The 24,991-nt window shown below is 34.2% G+C and overlaps 2 protein-coding genes across 3 annotated transcripts; one reads left to right on the top strand and one right to left on the bottom strand.

Annotated features, from left to right (window-relative positions):
* The first annotated feature begins 1,663 nt into the window (after positions 1 to 1,663).
* Positions 1,664 to 20,360, top strand: LOC135837432 (PI-PLC X domain-containing protein 1-like). The gene is made up of 6 exons (XM_065352697.1): positions 1,664 to 2,320; positions 14,936 to 15,235; positions 15,591 to 15,766; positions 19,344 to 19,548; positions 19,632 to 19,890; positions 19,979 to 20,360. Exons 1-6 carry the CDS (start codon positions 2,170 to 2,172, stop codon positions 20,229 to 20,231), a joined length of 1,344 nt encoding a protein of 447 aa, XP_065208769.1. The 5' UTR covers positions 1,664 to 2,169; the 3' UTR covers positions 20,232 to 20,360.
* LOC135837419 (tetratricopeptide repeat protein 27) lies at positions 20,351 to 24,865 on the bottom strand. Of its 2 annotated transcripts, XM_065352684.1 has the most exons (17): positions 24,651 to 24,865; positions 24,389 to 24,569; positions 24,228 to 24,317; positions 23,975 to 24,158; positions 23,633 to 23,891; positions 23,324 to 23,558; positions 23,176 to 23,242; positions 22,991 to 23,104; positions 22,687 to 22,905; positions 22,439 to 22,612; positions 22,209 to 22,361; positions 21,978 to 22,139; positions 21,556 to 21,717; positions 21,283 to 21,478; positions 21,102 to 21,199; positions 20,532 to 20,685; positions 20,351 to 20,446 (listed from the first exon to the last, which is right to left on the bottom strand). In XM_065352684.1, exons 1-16 carry the CDS (start codon positions 24,709 to 24,711, stop codon positions 20,572 to 20,574), a joined length of 2,469 nt encoding a protein of 822 aa, XP_065208756.1. In that variant the 5' UTR covers positions 24,712 to 24,865; the 3' UTR covers positions 20,351 to 20,446; positions 20,532 to 20,571. The 2 variants fall into 2 exon arrangements, with proteins under 2 accessions (XP_065208756.1, XP_065208755.1); XM_065352683.1 differs by lacking the exon at positions 20,351 to 20,446 and having other exon boundaries at positions 20,482 to 20,685.
* Positions 24,866 to 24,991: the final 126 nt, after the last annotated feature.

Raw genomic sequence — 24,991 nt, 5'->3', positions numbered from 1 at the left:
GAAGACTAGATGGGAAGAATCGATAAACATAGTTAGTAGGCTACGAAGGAAAAAGGAAAATTTTTTAATCGATTTTGCCCCCCCCCCCCCCCCCCCAAATTGGAGCTTCTTTCAAAATTTTACCAAAGAAGTACGCCTGAGAAAAAAGCTTGAAACAAAAATTGTAGGGAATGAAAAATACACAATTCTGTGTAATCACATTTTGAAACCGGTTCATTGGTTCGCATTTAGCAACCAGTTTTGACAATCGCCAATCACCTAAAAATTGGAGATATAGAAAAAAACTTGAAACAAAAGTTGTAGAGCGTGAAAAATTGAACCATTTTTGCTAATCGGATTTTGAAACCGGTTCATTAATTTGCAACCAGTTATCAAAATTTACCTGAAAAATGGAGATCGAGAAAAAAGCTTGAAACAAAAATTGAAGGGCATGAAAAATTACACAACTCTGCTTAATCACATTTTGAAACCGGTTCATTGGTTCGCATTTAGCAACCAGTTTTAACAATCGTCAATCACCTAAAAATTGGAGATAGAGAAAAAATCTTGAAACAAAAGTTGTAGGTAGTAGAGCGTGAAAAATTGAACCATTTTTGCTGGTCGAATTTTGAAACCGGTTCATTGGTTCGCATTTAGCAACCAGTTTTTGATAATCACCTAAAAATTGGAAATGAAGAAAAAAGTTTAAAACATAAATTGTAGAGTGTGAAAAATTAAACTATTTTCGCTAATCAGATTTTAAAACCAATTAATTATTCGCAACAAGCCAAATTATTCATTTTCAAAATCCGATCTGCAAAAATGGTTCAATTTTCCACGCTCTACAACTTTTGTTTCAAGTTTTTTTCTCTATCTTCAAGTTTAGGTGATTATCAAAAACTGGTTGCCAAATGCAAACCAATGAACCGATTTCAAAATGTGATTACACAGAATTGTGCAAATTTTCACGCCCTACAACTTTCGTTTCAAGCTTTTTTCTCGATCTCCAATTTTTATAGGTAATTTTTGATAACTGGTTGCAAATTACTGAACCGGTTTCGAAATGTGATTAGACGGAATTGTGTAATTTTTCACGCTCTACTACTTTTGTTTCAAGCTTTTTTCTCAATCTACAATTTTTGGGTAGTTTTTGTCAACTGGTTGCAAATTAATGAACCGGTTTCAAAAAATTCATATCACGTTTTTGTCGCCTTGGTGTGTAGAATACATTGCGCCAATAAAAACCAGTTTGAATTTTTTGACAAAAACGATTTTTCAATTTGTGGATACCCTGTGCATGGGCCTGAAATTTTCAATGTTGTTTTTGAAAGCCCTTTAAAAAATTTGACACTTTTTCCAATTTTCCAAATTGAAAAAAATCAATTTTTGGAGAAAAATGAAATGTTTTATTTAAAAAATAATAAAGAGAAGCAAAATTCCAAAGCATGAAATTTTCCACTCTCACTCCCTCTACTTTTTTAATTTTTTTTTTTATCGAAATCGATAGTAACCTAACATCGATAGTTAACTTACCAACATCACCAGAATCAACAACAGAGAACCAAATCCGCCAAAAATTTCAACGTCTCGTTAAACGACCAATGGTGAAGAGAGGAAGAACGCTTCAATGAATCCAAACAATGAAGACATTGGGTATTTATTATGCTAGCACATGGAATTCATACAATACGTGTATGTGTGTAATTCGCCTTCCTCTTTTGTTTCCGAGCAATATCGCAAAATGTGCGGGAGAAAAACAACCAATACAAGGTCAATTGGAAAAAATTTTACGAGCTGGGAGTACTGTATATTATAAGTGAGTAAGTAATGTAGGTATTTTATCCAAAAACTGCGTTAATTATACGATAATAATGAGAGACCACCACCATCGTATAGTAACCAGCAACATGCACAGCACGCGGACAATTGCGATCAGTTTAACTATGGCTGTGGTTGTTGACGTTGATGTTGGTCGAGGTTCTTTTTGAATGTTGCTTTCTCGATAATTTGTCGTAGTTTTGTGCGTTGTGGTTGTTTACACCGTAGATGCGGATCAATACAAGATAGGTGTCTGTGTCCAGATCTGATCTATCGATCTCGTGGTTCGGTGTCGCGGCTTCGGCATGCGCATATTTCACCTAAAACCTATAAAACGGTTGATTTTATTAATGCACTCGTCGAGAAAGTGAAATGATTAGAATAGATAATCGTTGTTATTTCGTCGGTATACTCGTATTCGTGTTCTATATTTCCGTTGCTGTTCACGAGATCATTATAACTTCAGCCAGACCTAGCGATTTTGGTGGTCAATTAGAGTTCCTCAATCGGAGCATTGTTGCTGGTGAGTACCTCTACCTACCTAGTCTCGATTTCTTTATAGTTTTTTCCGAATGAAACTGAAAGTTTGGCAATATAGTGTGTGTTCTTGTGTGGTTTGTGACCATAAGTAGGTATTGTTGTGGTCACCTTGTGTCCAAAGTACCCACTTACGAGATGTACAGTGTGTATGTCTTTGTTAATTTCTCGTGTAAACGACCAAGACATACTGATCGTGGGATGTGAGGTGACAAAAGGCCAATGCTACATTAAGCGAATACAAAGAAGAGCTAATATTTGAAAGATTTCATTTCGTACAGATCATTTTACTGCGTAGTTCTTTAGCTGAGCTTAAGCAGTAACTAAATTAAATACCACAGATTTATTGACCATAATAATGTAAATAATGCTGTATCATCTTCATCTCGTAATCGTGAATGAAATTCTTCATCCTTGAACTTCAATTTATGGCTACATAATCTAATTGTTTTCTTACCTGTGGAATTGAAATTTTTTACTGAAGAATAGGTGGTTTTTGAAGTGGATGTGGATATACTTTTTGAGCTGAGACGTCGGCAATAGATAAAGCAAATAAATCCAAAGTATTTCACATCCTCAAAATCATGAATTTTTCCGAAATTTTACATTGAAAGAATGAGATGCCGGTGAAGATGAAATCCAATAATGAAATCAAGTTCATATTCTTGTTAAGCGGCCTTAAAAACATGCTAATTGACGAGTCACTCTGTCATAGGGCCATTTATTCGAGTTTGGACTACGTTTAACGAAGGAGAGTAGGTGCTAAGTGCCTCCGAGTGAGTCCAATCAAAAACCTGAGCACATATTCGTGTTCAGCGCATCCAAAAACATAGAAATCGATATGTCACATGCCACAATTCATTTTCTGAAATTTTGGCCCTTCGAGGGGGCCCCAATTTGGGGTAAAATTTGAAAAAATGGCCAATGTAGTGTGACATATCGAATACTATGTTTTCGAAGGCGCTGAACACGAATATGGGCTTATTTTTTCGATCCGATGATTTCCACACCCCCAGTGCCCCTTCCATTGAAGTAAAAACGTGGGAATATGATGGCGTTGAGTGATATATCGAATACTATATTTTTGAAGACACCAAACACGATTATTCTTATTCTGAAATGTAATCCAAATTTTAGAATTGGAGCTCCTCCTAATTTGGGGCCAAAATTGTACAAAAATGCTCAAGTTGTGCGATATATCAAATTCTATGTTTTCGGAGGAGCTGAACACAAATATGAACTTATTTTTTCGATACGACCCTCTACAACTTCCCAGTTCTCATTGGCTACAATAATTGGGTTCTGTTGCTCAGAAAGAGCGAAAAAGATGAATTTTGGTACGATGATTTGGCCCAGTGTTGCAAGAGTGGTGGTTTCAGCACTACTCTCACTCCTTACTCACTCCAAAGGAAATGTCAACACTCTTACTCCACTCCTACTCCACTCCTTACTCCCATTGTTTTTCATTATTTTTCAGGAATTTTGACTCTACAGATATTGAGTGATTGATTATATCCATAAATTAAAGGTGTAAGATGGTAAAAGTATATCAATAATTGATAAAATAGTATCATTGATGATAACTAATGAGAAAAACAGTAAAATAAACAACTAAAAAAAATTGAAAATACTGAAAATACGTGAGTAACAGCAACATTTTGATGTAATTAGTCACAAAATTAGGGGAAAAAAGAGGAGTAAGGAGTTTTGATTTGACAACACTCCAACTCCACTCCTACTCCTTTCAAAAATTCTCACTCCTTGCACTCCTTACTCCTACTCTTACTCCACTCTTGCAACACTGATTTGGCCAGGTTTTAAGCCCCCCCCCCAAAAAAAAAGAACAAAATGTATTAAGCACCTCAGAATTTGTATAAAACAAGACAAATGGGTGCAGGAAGCATGAACGAGATTTGGTCGAAAAAGTGAGATCATTTTCGTTTTCTTCCTCCTGAATAAACGTACTTTTTTTCACATTTCAACCCTTAGGAAGCAAGGCTGGAAGGAAATATACAGTCCAATCATAAAAATAAGTTCATATTAAAGTTGAGACCCTTCTAAATACAATAAACGATGTGTATTCGTCGTACTGGGATCATTTGTTTGAATTTTTGACTCCATTTATGAGATACAAAGGGTGCTATGGCCTTCACGAGGAGTCCAAACGGAAAACTGACCTCATATTCGTTTTCAGCGTATCTGAAAACATGCTAATCCATATGTCGCATGCCTCAATTCATTTTCCAAAATTTGACCCAAATTTGGGTGGGGGGCTGCCCAATTTGGGGCAATTGACTCAAAAAAAAGTCCAAGTCATGCGACATATCGAATTCTATGTTTTCGAACCTGCTGAACACGAATATGACCTTACTTTTTCGATTTAGCCTCTTCCGTGCCTTCCCCGCCCCCTCCATCGTGGTTAAAATCTGAAAATATGAGTGAAGTTGAGTTACATATCGGATGGTATGTTTTCGAAGGTGCTGAACACGAATGTGACCTTATTTTGTCGATCTGATCCCTTCAAATGCCGCCAGCTCTCATTGCAGGGATATCAACAGAGGTTATTATTGAGAGCATTTGGAGTTGAATAAAATTAAAAAATTGAAATAATTTCTTTTTTGTTTTTTGAAGAAAAAAGGTTCACATTTTACAAGACATAATCAGAATATTAGTTGGTTGAATAAAAAGTGTAAAAATTCTTGGAAGGATGCTGGTTATCTTTTTTCGCACGTGAATCTAATTCTAAATTAACGCTTCAACGCTCTATAACAATTTCTCTAAGAATAAGAATTTTATTCTTTTAAATTCTGAATAAATCATTTGCAAGGCACCTTATGATGAAATATGAATTTCAAGCTCCAGTAAACAAATCACGCTCTTTAAATTTCGTTCAAGTTTCTACGTACGTACCTTCAAAACAAAGAATTCTTTTCATTTCATAATAGGTGACTAAAGACCCTCCCTTTCTTTAGATTATTTTGCAATTTTACCGACTAGATAAGTACACAAACTCATTCTGCGAATCAATCAAAATACCACCCACTACCACAGTGTTTTATTGTGTTGCATCGAGTACATAATTTCTTTTTTCTTTTTCATTATTTCAAAGCATGAAAATAGCCACAATTGTTGACATTTTTAATAGGCAGGTAACAAGTATAAGTTTTTATAGAACATAAACTCGAACCATTGTTTCTTGAAATTGGAATTCCAGGAATTTTAAATGAAACTATTATTGTTTCCAAGCCTGAAGGCTGGATTCGTAATCAGAAAAAAACCTCAAAATTTCACTACAAATTTTTATAAAAATTTTAAGACCACCCGGTAACCTATTTTTTTCAAACCAAATCTACGATGGTTTTTTTCTGCACCATCTAACGTTCGTTTATCGATTACCTGCGTTCGTTTTATTGATGTTTATTTTCACGGATGCCTCGATACTTATACACGAAATTAAACCATATCGAGGAAGTTTATTTTGATCTCGTCAAGTTATATCATCCAAGTTCAGTGAACATGAAATCATTCAAAGAAAACACGAAGATTTGTAATGGGATTTAATTCAATGTCTCATGTATATGGGCGATATAATGATGAGATGAGATGCTGTAATTATTCTTAATAGGTAGATACCAAGACCAACCTATTCCTTTAATAGAGATCACGATTGACCTATGAAAAGTACCCACTATTACTATTACCATGTGCAATGTGCATCGAGCATCGAGCATCGAATGCACAATTGCACATACACAAAGGTACGTAAAATTAAAGTCATGCCATCTTGGATTTTGGGTTTTTTCCTATACGATTTGCATGGGTACCTGATATAAATTTTCGTGCACACTTTCGTGTCATTTAAATACCTGAAAACCAAGCATATCGTACCAATAAATGAGAACCTACTCTGATGACCCCAAAAGTCCATAGATTTTATTCAAGCACCATAAAAACCAAGCATCAACCGAAATTCTCCCTTTTTATTATTATCTTTATTCTCATACACATGATAATTGAAAAGAATAATGAGTATAAGTGAATAGATAGTACTATTACTATTGTGTACAGTACATAATTAGTTTAGTGGCTACTGCTATACGTATACCATACGTCAATTACATAAGTACCTAGATATATAACGTGATCGTGATTATTTATGAGTTTTTTTCCATCGCGATACCAACAAGGAACAGAACTACTTATGAGAGGTTCACTTTCGGATTCACTTCGACAAACATTGTCGTCGTCGAGGGAAATCGTATCATACCGTACAGTACAGCACCTAATGTAGTCTGAAGTTCTCTCCCACGTGTAATTAAAATATACTTAGATGATTAATGCTGTGACATGTAGGTTTACTAGTTACCTACGTAGTAAGTACCTCATGCAACTCATTGTCGTGTGTTTGAAAGAGGTATAAACCGGTAGCCTTGAAATGCTTGATAAATAGCGCACAAAATAATATACCTAATGTGAATATATTGTATTTTGGCGAATAATGCATCCTACTGGAGCATTTATTTAGTCCGGCATATGACAATAGGAATAATTTCACCCCTCCCCCACTGATCCTCTGACATCAACAGGCAAAATTTTAAGTGCAAAAGTACGTTTTTCGATTTTTGGTGAATTTTTAAAAATCAAATTTACCTAAGCCAAAAATGAGAAAAAAATCAAAATTTTACCAAATTGACCTATAAAGCTGAAATTTGGGATATGTCGTATTTTCCACCTGCCAAATTGATTGGAAACGGTTTCAAATCGTTTTGAGCAAATCTGAAGCCTCCAGCAGATTTTTTAAACTTGAAATTTTCACAAAATTCCATCAAACAAAGTTGGAAATCTGAAATTCACGCTGCACTCCAAATTAAACACGCTATTAAGTCGACTGCTGACGAGTTCAAGTCATTTTGGAGCCTCCAGAAATTTTTTGAAAATTCATGGAGGCTCCAGTGGATTTTTAAAACTTGAAATTTACAGAAAATTTCATCAAAAGCAATTAGAAAGTCGAAATTCATTCTGTAAACTAATTTTAATACTCTTTGAAGTCGACTGCAGGTGGATTTCAAGTCGTTTTGGAGTCTTCAGCGACTTTCTGGAAATTACTGGAGCCTCCAGAAGATTTTCAATGCTCGAAATTTCCATGTAATTTTAAAAAACGAAGTTGGAAATCCGAAATTTACTCTGCACTCCAATTTCAACTCCCTATCAAGTCGGTTGCAGGTGGGTTCAGTCACTTTGGAGCCTCCAGCGACTTTTTGAAAATTCCGCTAGAGCCTCCAGCGGCTCCAGCAGATTTTTATTTCGAAATTTCCACAAAATTTCATCGAATGTGCTTGGAAAGCTGAAATCCATTGAAATTTTGTATAGATATTTCAAATTTCAAAAATCCACTGGAGCTCTCGGTTGACTTAAACCCTCCAGCAGTCAACTTGATAGCATGTTAAAGTTGGAGTGTAGCGTGAATTTCGAATTTAAAACTTCATTTGATGAAATTTCAAGTTCCAAAAATCTGCTGGAAGCTCCAGATTTCCTTAAAACTGTTTGAAACCGTTTCCAATCGAATTGTCAGGTTAAAAATAGGGCATATCTTGAATTTCAGCGTTGTAGGTCAATTTGATAAAATTTTGATATTTTTTTCTCATTTTCAGCCTGATTTTCAAAAATTTACCAAAAATCAAAAACTGCACTTTAGCACTTGAAATTTTGGCTGGTCATTTATTTTTTCATGCTCTTTCGTTCTAGCTTTGTCCAGTTGGAAAATCTGGGTTCAGTTAGATTTATAAATAGGAGATCCAGGGATAGTAAAAAAGATTCAAAATTTCCAACATCTTCCAATAAAATGAAACCCAAATTGATCTAAGCCAACTCAAAACACTTTTCAGAGAGAGTTTTCATTTTATGTAAAATGAGTACGTGAAACTCAAGTATCCAGTTGGAAGTACTTATGCATAATTTTTCTCACCATGTTCACGGTCTATGTCCTTCCTTCGTCAAATTAAATAAAAGGAAATAATTTTCTGTGACTTGAGCGCAACTTATCCGATTAAAATTGACGTTCTGTAGTGATTAAAAAAAAAATAAACGATGATGACCACGAATTAATAAACCTTGCCTATGCTCAATGTACAATGTACCTACTTGTATTGTTGTATCCTTGAAATCAACAACAATTATACTGCCTAGTTGAGAAAATGGATTCTGTCTTGGTTTAGTTTCGGTCTTTTGAATATTTCAATTATTATTGTAACAAAGAGAGTTCTATTCTCTGGTATGGGTCCAGAATTTATAATTCCTACCTTCTGAATTTCCTTCGAGATTTTTTTTTTCGATTGTGACCTAGCTCAGCCAATAGAATTTTTAATGGTTGAGAAATATGAAAATTTGAAACTGAACTCGATTTTCGTTGATATTTTTGAGTTCTATTTCAATCCTTCAGGTTACACTAGTTTTGATTTTTCGAGAAAAAATGATTCAAGACAGTCTCCACTCCACACTCCACAGCCCAAAAACATCAACTGACTCACCAAATGAGTTTTCAGATAACGTCATTAATTGTTTGACAAGCAAATATTGAAGTAGAGGCACTTCAATTTAACTAAGTATTCAATTTTTTTTCTTTTTAAACTCAATTCTTCTTAAATTAAAATGCATTTAAAAGAAAAAACACTTGACAGTAGACTATAAGCAAGTTCGAGTGTACAAAATATCTCATTTTTATCAATAATGAATTCAAATAAGCACCCAGCAATCAAATATCGCATGTCTATAATTAATTACCTACTCATACATACGTGTCATATTCCATTCCATTCTAAACACACCTTTCCCTTTCCTCGCCTTATCCGTGATAACGTTAATCTTAACGTTACAGCTGCGTAGGCAAAGAGTTTAGGAAATTACACCATAATTTATCAATGTGTTTCGTTTCTTGAATCTCACTCGAAAACGTTTATCATATTGAAATTAAAGCGTGAAAAAAAATGATGAAATACTTTAAAAACCATGTAATGGAGAAAATTGCGCAATAAGAAAACAACCACTAGTTCATCTCAATTTCACACTTACAGATTTCCTCGAATATTAAGATAACTGTACACTTACAGGAGAAAAAAATACCTGGGTGAATTATCTCAATAATTTGTCAGCACATAGTCTAGAAGAAAAATTAGATAATGATCACTGAAAACTCGAGAGGAAGGTATTCTAAGTGAATATTTTTTTCAAATTGGACGCAGAAAAATTAAATGGTCTTATATGCAAAATTTTTAAAGCTGAATTTAATTCATTGATTTTTGGGCATTTTTTTTTTGAAATTCAAATTGAACTTTCCCTTACAAATAAAATATTTAAAAATATTTGTAACATTCGATATGTTGCATGCCTTGAACATTTTTTTGAGTTTGGCCCAATTTTCCTCGTTTTTACTTCAATGAAAGAGGCACAGGGGGCGTGGAACTCATCGGATCGAAAAAATAATGCCATATTCGTATTCAGCACCTTCAAAAATGTAGTATTCGATATGTCACACTACTTTGACCATTTTTTCAAAATTTACCCCAACTTTGGGGCCCCCTTAAAGGGCCAAAATTTCAGAAAATGAATTGTGGCATGTGACATATCGATTTCTATGTTTTTGTATACGCTGAATACGAATATGTGCTCAGTTTTTTGATTGGACTCCCTCAGAGGCCTTTAGCACCCTCTCTCTTTCATTAAACGAAGTCCAAATCGCCATCTTATTCTTTCAGGGTGAAATTTCGGAAAAATTCGTATTTTTGAGGAGGTGAAAACCCAAAAAACTGAAATGAAATGCTCTCGTTTTGTCTACTGCATCCTTTTACCAAGTTTTCATCAAATTCTGAAGTACTTAGCACTTCTGATCTTTGTTTATGTCCATAAAAATGGGTCTCTGTGCCTAAATTCATCTTTCTCGTTCTTTCTGTATCCTTGAACGTTACAGTTATTAGACTATTGAATATTTTACCATGTTTTTTGATTCATTATAATCAGCGAATCGATTCGATTGGTTTGACTGACACAATATCCCAGCTCCGTTGTCTCCTTATATTTGCAGCTCTACGCGAATTTTTAATCAATATCAAACACGTTTGGTCACGTTACATTAAGCACACCTCTGGTTGCAGAAATCGGTACCTATCTGTCGCTGACGCTGGATAGTCACAAGTATTCGTTTATTTTTCACGAACAAGCTGATTATATTCATATTCTGACTAATTAATAAGTAGGTAGGTAGAAGTGTAAATGATTCGGTGAGCAGCACAGGCGATAAATACTAAATATATGCACAACATATAACGTTGTCTATGGCTATGGGCATCGTAGCTCGATTACGATGACGTAACCTACTTAAAAATCAACTCGAATCGCCGCGACCTTGCCGATGAGAAAATAACCCTAAGGAATTTTTATTGTTTATAATAATTATTCGGTAAGTAGGTACAGTGTACCTGCCCATAGTGCATATGTATAAGTCGCCACGCACGTTGGCAAAAATCAAAATACAAATTCGAATCAACTCACAAGAGGCCAACGCGAAGGCTGATTCATGACGAAGTCGAAAGCTGACGACATTATCGATAATTTACTAATTTGTAATCGCCGTAAAAGTGTAAAAAAGTATATTAAAAAGAGAAAGATTAATAAAGCTGGGTCATAAAAGAGAAAAAAACTCGTCTTTGCTAATCATTTTCCGAATAATCTGGCACATAAGGTGGTTCTCCTTCTGTCATATCGGGTCCCTCGTACGAATCCTCTAGCTGGTAGGAATTCTCCGTCGTCGACGTTGTCGGTATATCGATAAACTCATCGATTCTATACAAACGTCTGAATTTCGCGAAACAAGGCCCCGAATAAGATCGATTCACGATTAATTGCTCCGTCCTCATATCGACAGTCAAATTGACCAAAGTTGAATCCACATCGTACATGGTGCATTTCAAAGACTTCACTTCGTATTCGCAAGTATCGTATTCTACCCTAACGGTCCATCTATCGCTGCCAGTTCTGCTGGCTTGGTAATCGAAATCCAGCTTACGAGAGGTCTGGTGAGGAGGCACTGAGATATTGAAGTGAGGTGTATCGAAAGTCTCGCTAGTACGGCCCTCTTTTTCATCGAATGTGGAAATTGTATGGATTATTTCAGGGATAAATATCGATCTGGGATTCGCGTTGTGAACGTAGTAAAATCCACGTTTGAATTTAAAATCTCGTCGCAGTAAAGGGTCAGCTAATAGGAGAGGATCTTCGGTGGTACCTTCTTCTTCTTCGGCCGAAGTGACAATTTCTTCTAGAGTTGTTTTGGTGATGGTGACTCGACGAGTAACCCTTTTAGTGATTGTGGATGTGTTCTTGATGCTTCTACTTGGTCCAATAAGGTGTACTGGATAGAAAACTAAGTGTAAAATTAGATAAGTGGAGAACGGTGTGAAATTAATCATAGTTTAGTCTCAATTTTCTGATTTTACAGCGAGAATTGATCGGTGCTTGATGATTGATTAATGTGAGGAATCATTTTGGTTCTTTTTTTTTCAACTTTCTATACCATGTAGAGATATCAATACTGTAACCTGCGTCAAAAAATGAGGCTATTAGAATACGTGCATGAGAGGTACTTACAATATCATCGAAAATAACCTCATTAGAGAAATAAAGTACGCAGAAAAATTAATAAAGTCAACAAAATAGTGTCGATTACTCGAGTTGTATCAATGTTTTAAAAAAACTATCGCAGTTTGAACGGAAATTATGCAAACGCGTGTACAGTTAACTGCTAGGAAATGGCATGTTATCAACTATAAGTACCAAGATATGCTTATGAAAAGTTTCAAAGATAATTTCTTATCTTTTTAATACAATAAAATTATATATCATCAGTTGGTGAATAATTAACGATGAATTGAAACATGCACCTACATCCATATTATAAGAAATTTATAAAAATAGGAACTTATTATAAATAATATTTTCAAAGATTGATGATCATCAAGGTTTCTTGTCACAGCTCAAAGTTTTCCCCCTCCTAAAAACACACATTGATTTTCTTTGATATTTCTTTGGGTCAAGGTCATCGAGAGTGGAGGGGTCAAAGGGAACAGTTAGCCTCGGGCCCGAGCTTTCTGGAGGGCCTAGCAAAAGAAGGGCTTGTGATGAAAGAAAAATCTGTTTTTTTTTTTGAAACTTGTCAAAGCACTTGAAGACTCCACAATGCCCTGAAATTGATAGTTTTTGAACTGAGGAGAGAGGAGAGGGAAATTATTACTTTTTCAAATCGGTTAAAGAGATAAAGTCGACAAAATGAGAGCATTTAATTTTCGTTTTTCGGGTTTTCACCTCCCCAAAAATACGATTTTTCCGAAATTTCACCCTGAAAGAATGAGATGGTGGCGAAGATGAACTCTAATCATGAAACCAAGTTCATATTCTTGTTCAGCGGCCTTGAAAACATGCTAATCGATGAGTCGCTTTATCATAGGACCATTTATTCGAATTTGGACTACGTTTAACGAAGGAGAGGGGGTGCTAAAGGCATCTGAGGGAGTCCAATCGAAAAACTGAGCACATATTCGTATTCAGTGCATCCAAAAACATAGTAATCGATATGTCACATGCTACAATTCATTTTCTGAAATTTTGACCCTTTGAGGGGGGCCCCAATTTGGGGTAAATTTTGAAAAAATGGTCAAAGTAGTGTGACATATCGAATACTATGTTTTCGAAGGTGCTGAACACGAATATGGGCTTATTTTTTCGATCCGATGAGTTCCACGCCCCCAGTGCCCCTTCTATTGAAGTAAAAACGAGGAAAATTGGGGCAAAAGCGTTTTAAGATTTTTAAATCTTTCGAAAATTCGCCAAGAATTCGAAAATGAATTTTAGAATCTGAAAATTTCATTGTTACGAAAGGTTTTAGGACATATTTTTTTGATTCAGTTTAGTTTTGTTCAAATCGGAGGATGCCAGTTCAAAAATTTCCCTCGTGAGATCGAACCAAATTTTAAATTATCTTGATTTTTCTCAGTTTTTGACAAATTTTCAAATTAATATTTTTTATTTAAAAATGGCAATTTTTCAGTGTAAATTTGATCTTTTTGAAACAGACTACTATTTTTCTAGAAAAATTTGTTAGTATTTGTAAGTACCTAAACCTACTCAGAACTTCTATAAGATTTACCTACTGACAATCTGGAGTCTTTGGGTGGGTTTGGGGGGGGGGGGGGTGGTGTTTGACTTTTTTTTAGATTAAAAAATAATAATAATAATTTGAAGATTTGTGGTGTTCAGTGGTGGGAAAATTGATTAGAACTGCTAAAAATTTAGTTTCAATTACATTTAAGATATTTATCTCATATTCAATCTTTTGTTTCAATTCATAATCTCAACTTTTGGCATAAAAAATATAAAATAAACACCCTTAAAATTCTTGGCCGATGTTTTGGGTAAGCCCTAAGACCTCGGCGAGCACCTTGAAAGATTGCATATTTCCAAACCGTCAATTTGGTAATTACGATTATTCATTACAACTGAAAACTCATTTATTTTGTGTCAAAACATATCATAAAAATACGTACATTATATGCTACAATAAATTTTACAAAAATTCATAAATTATTACCTACACCTGCATATTTTGTATTTTAGTACAGAAATTACGAGATTATTGATATTTTATCACGTACGTCTGGGTTGATTAATACCTAATTATTAATTAGGTGACCTTAACTTAATCAATTTGAAAAAAAAAAAAAACGAGCATTGAATAACTACCTACATACAGCACCTAGCTGAACTTGGTTAAAATTTCTGAAGTTTTTCTGTTTCGTGCTGACTTTTGTTTGCTCACATAATTATAAAAAGTTTGAAAGCTTTTTTTTTCTTCATTCAAAATAAATGAGCTTAATTTTCAAATGAATCATTTTTTTCAAAAAAAAAAAAAAGTAACAACAAACAAACAAAAATCGTAAAAAATCAATATAAAAAGGGGTAATGTTGAAAAAAAAAATTCAAATTGAATAAAGAGTCAAGAAGAATTTAGAAAAATTGTTCACTTAATGGCATAATTTTACAAGGGACAGGTAGTCATGTTTTTTCAATTTTTCATTTCAATTTTTTTTGTTGAAAGGAAATCTTTAAAAAAAAGTAGGTAGGTACCTACTTAAAATATCTCTTGAAAGAGTTCAAATTGAGATTGACTCTCATATCGATCTTTTTACCTCGAAATAAAAATAGAAAAAACATTGAAATTTTTAAAAATTATTTTTTTTACGACGATAATAACATTGAATGTCAACACAGGCACTTAACTGCCAAGGAAATGGTTTAAAGTTGCGTAAATTTCACCAAGACGTTTGTAAATTCAGTCGCAAAATTAACTTCGAGTGGTTTGAGTGTGCTCGTGCTCGTTCTTTGTATTTGCGAATGCTCAAGTCTATAGCAGAAAAATTACATACTTTACAAATGTCGTACAAAGAATAATAAAAATACATTCGAATAGTTTCGCGATACTTTAGAGTTTAGTTGAAAATGAATTGCAAAATTTTCTTTACCCTTCTAATCGCGAACTTGATTTATTTCTGTGCAGCCGAACTAAACGCCAAACAATACTGCAGAGCTCCCAGAGTAGCCATATTAATCTCGTCGGATGTCGAACAATTCATACAACTGTATTGGGATGTGGAATACGTGAATCCAGGAGACTGGGTCGGATTATTCAAACAGGATCCTCAAGGAGGTAGCGAAATCTTCCCCATATATACGGTCAAAGTTCAAAATGCAACCGGTTTCAGCCCAACGAATATCACCCTGAGTAGAAGATCTATGGTGCAATTTGCCTCGCAATGTTTGGGATTTTGGATCGCTTACTTTACTGATGATGGAACAGGTATACCTATACGTTGTACATAGAGATACGATTTATTTACATTTTCTTCTCGTTCTACGTCAATGTACTTCTACTTCTATATGGTACGATCTCGAAGAAGAGAATACAATTTTATGAATGACTTTTGAAAAGATTAATTTGCCCAGATTTCCGTAGGTATATAAGTTCGTATTGTGTTGTATAATTGTAGCCACACGAGTTCCTCATTTATAATAAAAGTACCTATATCTAACCGTTTCTGGGGTAATTTATTTGATGAGGATGTTGTACGTCGTGTTGTATCTCCGCATATTTTGAACCGAGAGGTTAATATCCTCAATTGATATCTTCATTCTTGATACTTTGATTTTTCTAGCCGCTGCTGTGTCCTGTTTGAAAACTAATCCGACCTGGATGGAAGATATACGTCAGCATTTGCAGAATGTACCCATTAAGCAATTATTCGTACCTGGAACTCACGATTCTGGAGCTTACATTACACTTGAAATGTTGTCAACGATGAATGTGGTCGATCGTTATGTTTATACGCAGGTCAGGTGAGAAAAATTATAGTAAATGGAAAATTAAAGGATATTTTCTTGAAAAAACTTGGAGATCTTTTAGTTTCCTTTCTGCGAACTTGAAATATCCTGTGTATAATTAGACCCACACACTCTTCTCTTCCTGAAGAAAGCAACGAAAAATCAGCTCATTTTTTGGAGTAATTTTTGTTTTAAAAAAAATGAGGATTTCCTTCGCATTTTTTTTTTGGCAAAAATTTAAATTGATATTTCCAGCAAAGAAAAGAAGCATATTTGCAATTTTTGGCGAGAAGATAAGCATTTTCAAAAAAAAAAATAAATTGTAGCACAAGAAATGAGCATTAGGCCCTTGATTATAAAAAATAAAATATGCATTTAGCATTTTTAAAAGGAAGCTTTTATGGCAAAAAAATAGTATTTTTAGGAATTCAAAATTTTTGAAACAAAATAGGTAATGGCATTGCACTTAAATCACGAAACAAACGAGTGCTTGACATAAAAAATAGGCTTTATTTTTGGCAACAAAAAAAAATTTGTCTCCGGAAAATTATTCGTAGTTTTTTTTAAAATCTAGAAACTGAGTAAGTAGGTGTAGTAGGTAGGTACATACCTATTTCAAGTTCAAGAAATGAGCTTTTGTGGAACCAAAAACTGTAGGTATACTTTTTTTGCATTTGAAAATTGGTAATTATTGAGTCAAAAAATGCGCAATCTTGAAACAAAAAAAAAATATTTTTAAATTTTTGTATCCCTCTGTAGAAAAAAATTCACACCCTTGAATCAGAGATTAAACATTTCGGGCATCAAAATTGAAAATGAGAGTTCTTGATACCAAAATTGATTATTTCTGGCACAAAGATTGAGCATTTTGACATCAAATCCTGCGCATTTTTGATACAAAAATTGGGTCTTTTGATACCAAAAACTGAGCATTTTGACATAAAAAATTAAGCACTTTGTCGCCTGACAAAAAGAATTGAGCATTTTGACACAAAAATTGGAGCCTCTTGACATCAAAAATTAAGGTTTTAGCATAGAAAATTGAAAATTTTTGACACCGAAATTTGAGCATCTTGACATCAATGCTTCAGAATTTTTGACACCAAAAATCTAGTTTTTTGATACCGAAAATTGAGCATTTTTGACACCAAAATTTGAGCATTTTTGACACCAAAATTTGAGCATTTTTGACACCAAAATTTGAGCATTTTGACTGCAAGAATGTGCATTTTGAAATCAAAAATTTAGCATTTTCAACAACTACAATTGAGTTTTTTTTTGGCAGGCATCAAAAATTGAGCAATCTGACAACAAAACTTGAATATTTTCGGCATCAAAACTTGAGCGTTTTGGTAAACATTGAACATTTTTGACATCAAAATCGAACATTTTTGACATCAAAAATCAAACATTTTTGACATCAAAAATCGAACATTTTTGGACATTGAAATTTGAACATGTTTGTGAGCGTTTTGACGCCAAAAATTGAGTATTTTAAACACAAAAACTGGTCATTTTGACACCAAACCCAAAAGTGATGATCTTTTTTGACACCAAAAATGATGATTTTTTGACACCAAAAATGATGATTTTTTTGACACCAAAAATGATGATTTTTTTGACACCAAAAATGATGATTTTTTGACACCAAAAATGATGATTTTGTGACACCAAAAATGATGACTTTTTGACATCAAAATGATGAATCTTGACACTAAAAATTATGATTCTTTGACACCAAAAACTTAAGATTTTTCTGACACCAAAATGACACCAAAAATAGTGATTTTTTGATACCAAAAATGATGACTTTTTGACATCAAAATGATGATTCTTGACACCAAAAATGATGATTTTTTTTGACACCCAAATGACACTAGAAATGGTTTTTTGACACCAAAAATAATGATTTTTTTGACAACAAAAAATTATGATTTTTTTGACATTAAAAATGCAGCTTTTTTGACACCCAAAATGAAGTTTTTTTGACATCAAAAATTGAACTTTTCTGACACCAAGTATTCTGCATTTTTGGCATCAAAAATTGATGTTTTTTCACACAAAAATTATTATTTCTAACTTGGAAATTGAAAATTTATGACACCAAAAATTCCAAAATCATCATTTCTGATCTACTAGAAAATATGCAAAAAATGAGTATTTCTGCAAAAAGAAATTAGCGAATGAGCATTAGATTTTTGTGGCTCGAGCATGAATTTCTAGCAACAAAAAAAAGGCAATCTTTCCAGAAATAATGGCTATTTTCAGTACAAATTAACAAAATTGTATCTAGTAGATAGGTACCTATTTTTTCTACAAACATGAAACATTAATGAATATTTTTGGCTCTTGCAATATCTAATGACTGAGCATTCAACATTTTTTTTGGGTGTGATTTAATACCACGACAAAAAAGGGCGTCAGAACGACAAGCATAGGCACTTTCACGCCAGAAAAATCATTACCACCACTAAATGGGAAATTCCCGACAATAAAGAGCTTACCCCGACATAAAAGGTACTCCAACGACAAAATAATGTATCAAACGACCAATTAAAAAATTCACGACATTTTATTACTTTCAACTCCTATATAAGGCAATGCACGACAAAATTTTTCCATCAAAAACAGACATTTCACCGACAGAAATAAACGTTTAAAAAATATTAAAATGATACCAAAAAAACGAAGTAGGTACGTAAAAAATTGCTGTTTATAGAAGTAATGTTTTGTGGACTTTGATGGGCAACCCCCTCTTCCTCTTTTGACCTCAGGGACGGACCGAAAGGGGGCCTAGGGGAGACAGTTTACCCCCCTTCGGTTCCGCGAAAGCAGGAAAAACTTGGGAAATTGTGAGAAATTCAAGAAAGTTGAAAAAATACAAAAATTCCAACAATATTTTAGTTTCTGTTTTCAAAAATTCAAATTTTTTACAGTCATGTATTTAATTATTGTTCATTTACCGACAAAATCGCCGATCTATACTCAAAATTCTCATTTTTTCCCTAAGCTTTAGCCCTCGCTTCGCTTTGGCCAATTTGGTTCTCTTCTACTGAGTTACAATTTCACTCAAATTTTTTTGAAAGAAACCCTCAGTTGATCATTTGTCAAAATTTGTACAAAGTATAATTGTAATTGAACTGATAATGTTCTGTCGTGTATGAAATTATTTTGCCGTGAATACTGCTTATCTCGTTATTAAATCGTAGTCGTTCATAAATACATTTATTGTCGGGCGTCATCTGGCGTGGAACTTCATCATTTTTCGTCGTTCATTTATCTTTTATGAACGAAAAAATGCTCGTCGTGATGACGCCCTTTTTCGTCGTGCAAAAAATATTTCCCCATTTTTTTTTACAAAAATCATTTTTATTAGAATAAATTGATAGCATTTTTGATGAAAAATAAATCATTTGTGAATCGAAACCATTTTTTAAAAAAATTTCTGTCGAGATTTGTTCCCCTTTTGCGAAGTAATTGCAGTTTTGCCTCTTCTAGATCTCAATAGATTTGATTTTGATATACTTATGCACTTGATTGGTTAAGAGATTAAAAATTGGTTATTAAATGTGATGCAAATTTTACAGGACGAAGATATAATTCATCAACTACTCTATGGCATTCGTTACCTTGATCTCAGGATATCTTCAAATACTCACTTGGAGGAACGTTGGTGGTTAAACCACGGAGTCGTTAGGATACAACCACTTCGCGTTATATTTGACGATATAAAATTATTCCTTCGAAATACTAAAGAAATCGTTATCGTGGACTTTCACGGATTCCCCGTTGGTAATTAAAAAATACCCGAAATATCTACTTTAATGCTTCATTATCATCTAAAAAAAATCTAATAATTCTGGATTTAATTTTAGGTTTCAAAGAAAACCCGCAAGTTCATCGAGACTTCGTCGACTACGTCAAATCCGAACTCTCCGAATGGATGGCTCCTCCAAATTGGGCTGCAACTTGTGGACAACTATGGGATATGAATAAAACCCTGGTGGTATCCTACAATCACGACGAAACCGTTAAAGAATACCCTACTGTATTATGGAGTCCGGTTGTTCAAAAATGGGGCAACGTTCAAGATCTCAATCAATTAAAAGATTTTTTGACCAAAGTTATCGAAAGGTATACACTCGTAATTCATGTACAATACTTTTTCTTGAATTTATAGATCTTTTCTTCATCCTCACTTTTATTTGTTTGGTGCATACAGCCGTCCGAACTATAGTTGGGCTGCAATGGCTCAATTTACTCCTACACTATGGACTATTCTTACCTACCAAACGATAGGTCTGAGGGAAATGGCCTCCAATGTCAACATCAATGTTACCAATTGGTTTAGAGGTGTTTGGGGCAAATCGTGTAATATTGTTGCAGTGGATTTCTTCAGAGGTACTGATATCGTCGAAGCTGCCATCGAATGGAATGTTAGAAAAAGTACAAAGCATATCTGTGATATTCGTTAAGACTTTATTTTTTCTAATTACCTATACTCGTGTCGTCGTATACTTTCAATTTTCTTACTCTTGTTGTTATTGTTCTTGTTTTTGTTGTTACCAATATCCAATATAATACATTTTTTGGTCCAATTTCAATTTTCACCATCGATGAGTTTCTTTTACATTCAAAATGTTTTCGGTGACTGAATTTCTTACGAATGATTCACAGATTGATTCAAATACTGGAATTTTTACGTTTTAAGAAAAATTATCCACACATTATAAAACATATTTTATTCTGGTATAAAATATGAAAGTACATCGTACATCAAAATGAAAAAAATGGGTATTGGAGACCTGATTAATTTTACGAACTGCTTTTACTCAATTGACTTTCGATTGAACTCAGTTTACTTTCCAGATTACTCACATCGTCCACTAAAGCTTCATTTAGCTGATCCAAAGCATCGGTATGAGCATTCTGAAAAACAAATTTCATCATTGAGGACACATTAATACGTAAATCGTCGTATGAACACCGTTTGCTAGAATTTTGACTCCGTTTGGGGAGAGGGAAGGGCGCTAGGAGCCTCTGCGGGAGTTCAATCAAAAAACTGAGCACATGTTCGTATTCAGCGCATCCAAAAACATAATAATCGATATGTCACAAGCCACAATTCATTTTCTAAAATTTTGACCCTTTGAGGGGGGCCCAATTTGGGGTAAAATTTGAAAAAATTGTCAAAGTAGTGTGACATATCGAATACTATGTTTTCGATGGTGCTGAACACGAATCTGATCTTATTTTTTCGATTCGGCCCCTCTACTCCTCCTAGCGTCCCTCAAATCGATCAATGAGATCGAATTTACAAGAAATGACCCATTATTCATACCAACCTTGATTTTAGCTAGAAGACTTCTCAATATCAATTTAACGGAATTCAGTTGCTGGAGTGCTTGAGCTTCTGGAGCAACGGAATGAAATGCTGCTTGAACTAAAAATGAAAAATTCCTCTCATGAAGCGCTCATCGTCGAAAAAAAAAAATCAGCATTAGATCAAATGACAATGTTACTAACCTTCAACTAATTCTGCACACCAACTCATCACTTTTGTGCATTCTTCTATTGTACTTTCCCATCCTGGATCTTGGGTGGCAACTCTGTAAGCTTTTTGTAAATTATTGATCATTTTCAAGTAATCGTCCGAAGTCTTCGATTCTTTCGTGGCCACCAAATCAGCGTATAGTTTCCATATTTCAGCGTTATTCAAAACCTATTCGGAGAAATCAATCGTAATTATGGTTGAAATTATTTTTAAAAAATTGATAAAATCGTTGGGTGAGGTTGTACCAGAGATGTAAGTCGGCCGAAGAGTTTCAAGGCTTGTTCTCTCAAAGAAACTACATCATTGCAGACTTGAACTAGGCCGATACCTTTGACTAAAATACGTAAAACTTCTACGTCGACGTGTTTCCCTCTCAAATCTAATAATCTATGGTAACATCGGATCACCTGTAGCGAATCAGATCATGGAACAAATTAATCAACACTGATCGAGTCCAGGATTGCTCAAAATAAAATTTAGTAATACAGAATTTGTCGAAGAAAGACCAAAAATACGACGAATACGCTTCTATTGTCGCATATCCCCGCTATTCTTCGATAATTTAATGTACCATATTTACATTTAACGAGATCTGTCGAAACTCTAAACAGATACGTAGCGTTTTATGGATTTTCAAATCAATTTATTCTGCCATTTTTCAACTCACTTCTTCAAAATCAGCGCAATCTGTACTGACAGCCATTAAATTATCCCACACCATCCAATTATCGTAATTACATTTGACAGCTTCTTGGAGAGCTCTCCAGGCTCGATCTTTTTGACCCAGTTTCACGTAAGCTTTGGCCAAATTATTCCATGCTTCGAAGCACTAAAAATAATCATCGTTAGAAATTGTCTCAACGAGTTTGAGATCATTAAAACAATGCGAAATGCTCACATCAGCTTCTAAGGAACAATATCTGCGATAAGCTGAGGCACACACTTCCCAGTTTTCTTGATCCATAGCGGCGTATCCTAAATTAAACCATAGTGGTATTTGTAAACTGTTGATTTCTAAGGATTTTTGAAAATGTGGTATGCTTTCTTGATACTGAAAAGTAGAAATGAAAAATCAAAGTTGAGATGATGAAAAAATGAAGGTATTTTTTTGGAAATGTTCTCTCTTACTCGTTTTTTCTGGAAGTAATACAAAGCCCAATGTTTCTGGGCTCGACTGCTTTTACATTTTGATAATTCCCAAGCTTTTTGGTAACATGTTTCGTCGTCGGTTGCATCCCCAAGTAAACACCATAATTTTACTGATTCTTGTTTCGTCATTTCTTGTCTGATTACTTCAGCTGCCTGTTAAATAATTTTAAAATGTTTTATTACAAAAAGAATTTCATCAGAATTGGACTAAAATGGGAAGAAATTACCTTATGTTGTAATTTGAGGTAATTGTAACAAGCCACTATTTCCTCCCACATCTGCAGATGGAGATAGATATCGAGAGCTGATTGGATGGCACCTACTTCTACTAGTAATTTAGCCAATTCCGTTTCTAGTTTCCATTTAGGAACCATATAAGAACAGAATATGAAAGGTATGCGTTCTATTATGGCAGGTTCCCCAGATTCCAAATCGGTGATCAGAGACTAAAATAATGGAATGATTAAAAAAAAAATTAATAAGCAAATTACGAGGATATTGATCCATTCGGAAAATAAAATCACGCAATACCTGAATCTGAGTAATTGATCGTTCAATTGTACGACTACATTCAGCTTCGAGACGAGACCTGAACAGGAGAGCTGCCATTTGTAAGCACCAGACTTTCGGCTGCGATAATAAACACTAGAAAAAAAAAATCCATAATGAATTAGGAATGAAAACTCATCGTTATAATTCAATTCGAAAGAACTCACGTTCAAATAAGGAGAAAGTTCTTCCAACTGAAGTTTATCCTTCGGTTTACTTTTCTTCATCAGAACACTACAGAAAAAACAATAACATCAATTCCCAAACTCTATCCCTGGTTCAAAAATTAATCTAATTATAATTAAATCTTCTTACAAAGATGCCATAATAGCGCTCTGCTGAATCCCATTCAAAGAAGGAAACTTGGTAACATCTTCATCAGTGAATCGAATCTCAGGTAAACGAACCTCATCATCTAAACGTAAATCTTTCGGTAAACTTGTTGCATTCACGTCACCTCCATCCAAAAAACCGCTCAAAACTGAGTCCACTTTTAAAGTGAGCTGGGCAATATCACGTTCCTGGAATCGAGTTCTCTTTCCCAAAGCACCTGAAAATATTTCAAAATTAACGAAATGTTTACATCAAACAAGTACTGAGTTGATGCTGGTTCATGAAACGTACCCACAAGAGAGGCTTGCAGATGCAAACTTCTGTGGACTTGATCTAGCCACGGTTGAACTTTGGAGATCTCCGAATACAGTTGTAAACTTATTTGAACCGATTCCAAGTGGAGAAATATTTTCAAATGAGAATCATCCGAACGGAACTGATCCTCTAAGGAAGACACTAGAGATGTTAACTCTTGATGGAGTGCTGGCGAAGGATCCGATAATAATGATTGTCGAATGTAAAGGCTTCTCATCAGCCACCATTTTTTACTCTACGAACATATTCAAAATATCACCACAATATAAATGAATGTGAATCTTAGAAAGAAATATAAAATACGTAGATGTGAATTACCGATAATTTTATACTCGAACGAAAAATTAATTCTGCCAAAAGTAGCAAAAAAGGTTCGCGAGTTGTGGGAGAAATTGTATCGTCGTCTGTGTTCAAATATTCCAGAATGTGTTTCTTGATTTCATTGACATTTCGACTCTCAGAATCTGAACCTTTCGTCAAGAACTTCAAAAATTTATCATCTCTATACAAAAAAAAAGTGATCAATGGAATACTTATTCTATTCGCAAACATTTCCAGTACAATTACTTACTCCTTAGGGTCTACTGGGCCTGTCCAATTATACTGTACAAAATGATACAAGCTAGCAATGCCCACAATTAAAATATCAGTTTCATTGTAACTGTAAAAAAATACCAATCAATTACTCCTCAATAGCTCATCTTTATAAATCAATACTATCAATTAGTTTACTTTTGTTCGCCAGTTTTAGATATAAAATTCTCAATCGCTGATTTCAGATACTGAAATGGATCAGCTACGTTAAATATATTAGCACAGCTGGTGGCATCTTGATGGAAAACATCAGTCAAGAAAGACTCGATTATCTCCGAATATTTACCATCTACTAAACCGGAATTGAATTTTCCTCCATCTAGAAACATTAGGACATTATTCAACGCTCATGGCAGTCATGGCATGCTTAAAATTTGTAATATTGAGTGAAGAATCTTACTCGTATCGGAGATATTCAGGGGGTATGTCAGAAGACTGGTTTCAACCGCAGTAAGTTCCATTTAATATCATAAGGTGTTAGCTTCGAATTGAATAGAAGAAATTCTATAATTATAAGGAGAATTTGGTACAATTTTAGACAATTTTATGACTTACGAAGGCTCAAACACCGGAAAATCAATGAGCATGTTGAAAAAAATTTCAAAATTGTTATCAATTTTCAAACACATGTTGATAATAATTTCAAAACAAATCGTTTTGACGATTCATTAAGCCAAAAAAATCTGTTCCCTCTGCTCCCCCTTCCTCTTTTTCCGGTGACCTTCCCCTCCTGCGCTCTTT

The sequence above is a fragment of the Planococcus citri genome, chromosome 2, assembly GCF_950023065.1.
Source record: "Planococcus citri chromosome 2, ihPlaCitr1.1, whole genome shotgun sequence".
NCBI lineage: Eukaryota > Metazoa > Arthropoda > Insecta > Hemiptera > Pseudococcidae > Planococcus > Planococcus citri.
This window is presented reverse-complemented; position numbering and strand designations above follow the sequence as displayed.

What these genes read in the sequence shown, in the direction of transcription:
- LOC135837432 (XM_065352697.1), top strand. Translation starts at nt 2,170, where the DNA reads ATGATTAGAATAGATAATCGTTGTTATTTCGTCGGTATACTCGTATTC. An exon ending in CTTTACTGATGATGGAACAG is followed by an intron (nt 15,236 to 15,590) that starts GTATACCTATAC and finishes TGATTTTTCTAG; the next exon opens with CCGCTGCTGTGTCCTGTTTG. An exon ending in TTGACCAAAGTTATCGAAAG is followed by an intron (nt 19,891 to 19,978) that starts GTATACACTCGT and finishes TGGTGCATACAG; the next exon opens with CCGTCCGAACTATAGTTGGG.
- LOC135837419 (XM_065352684.1), bottom strand. Translation starts at nt 24,711, where the DNA reads ATGGAACTTACTGCGGTTGAAACCAGTCTTCTGACATACCCCCTGAAT. An exon ending in ACCTCAAATTACAACATAAG is followed by an intron (nt 22,613 to 22,686) that starts GTAATTTCTTCC and finishes ATTATTTAACAG; the next exon opens with GCAGCTGAAGTAATCAGACA. An exon ending in ATTGTTCCTTAGAAGCTGAT is followed by an intron (nt 22,140 to 22,208) that starts GTGAGCATTTCG and finishes GATTATTTTTAG; the next exon opens with TGCTTCGAAGCATGGAATAA.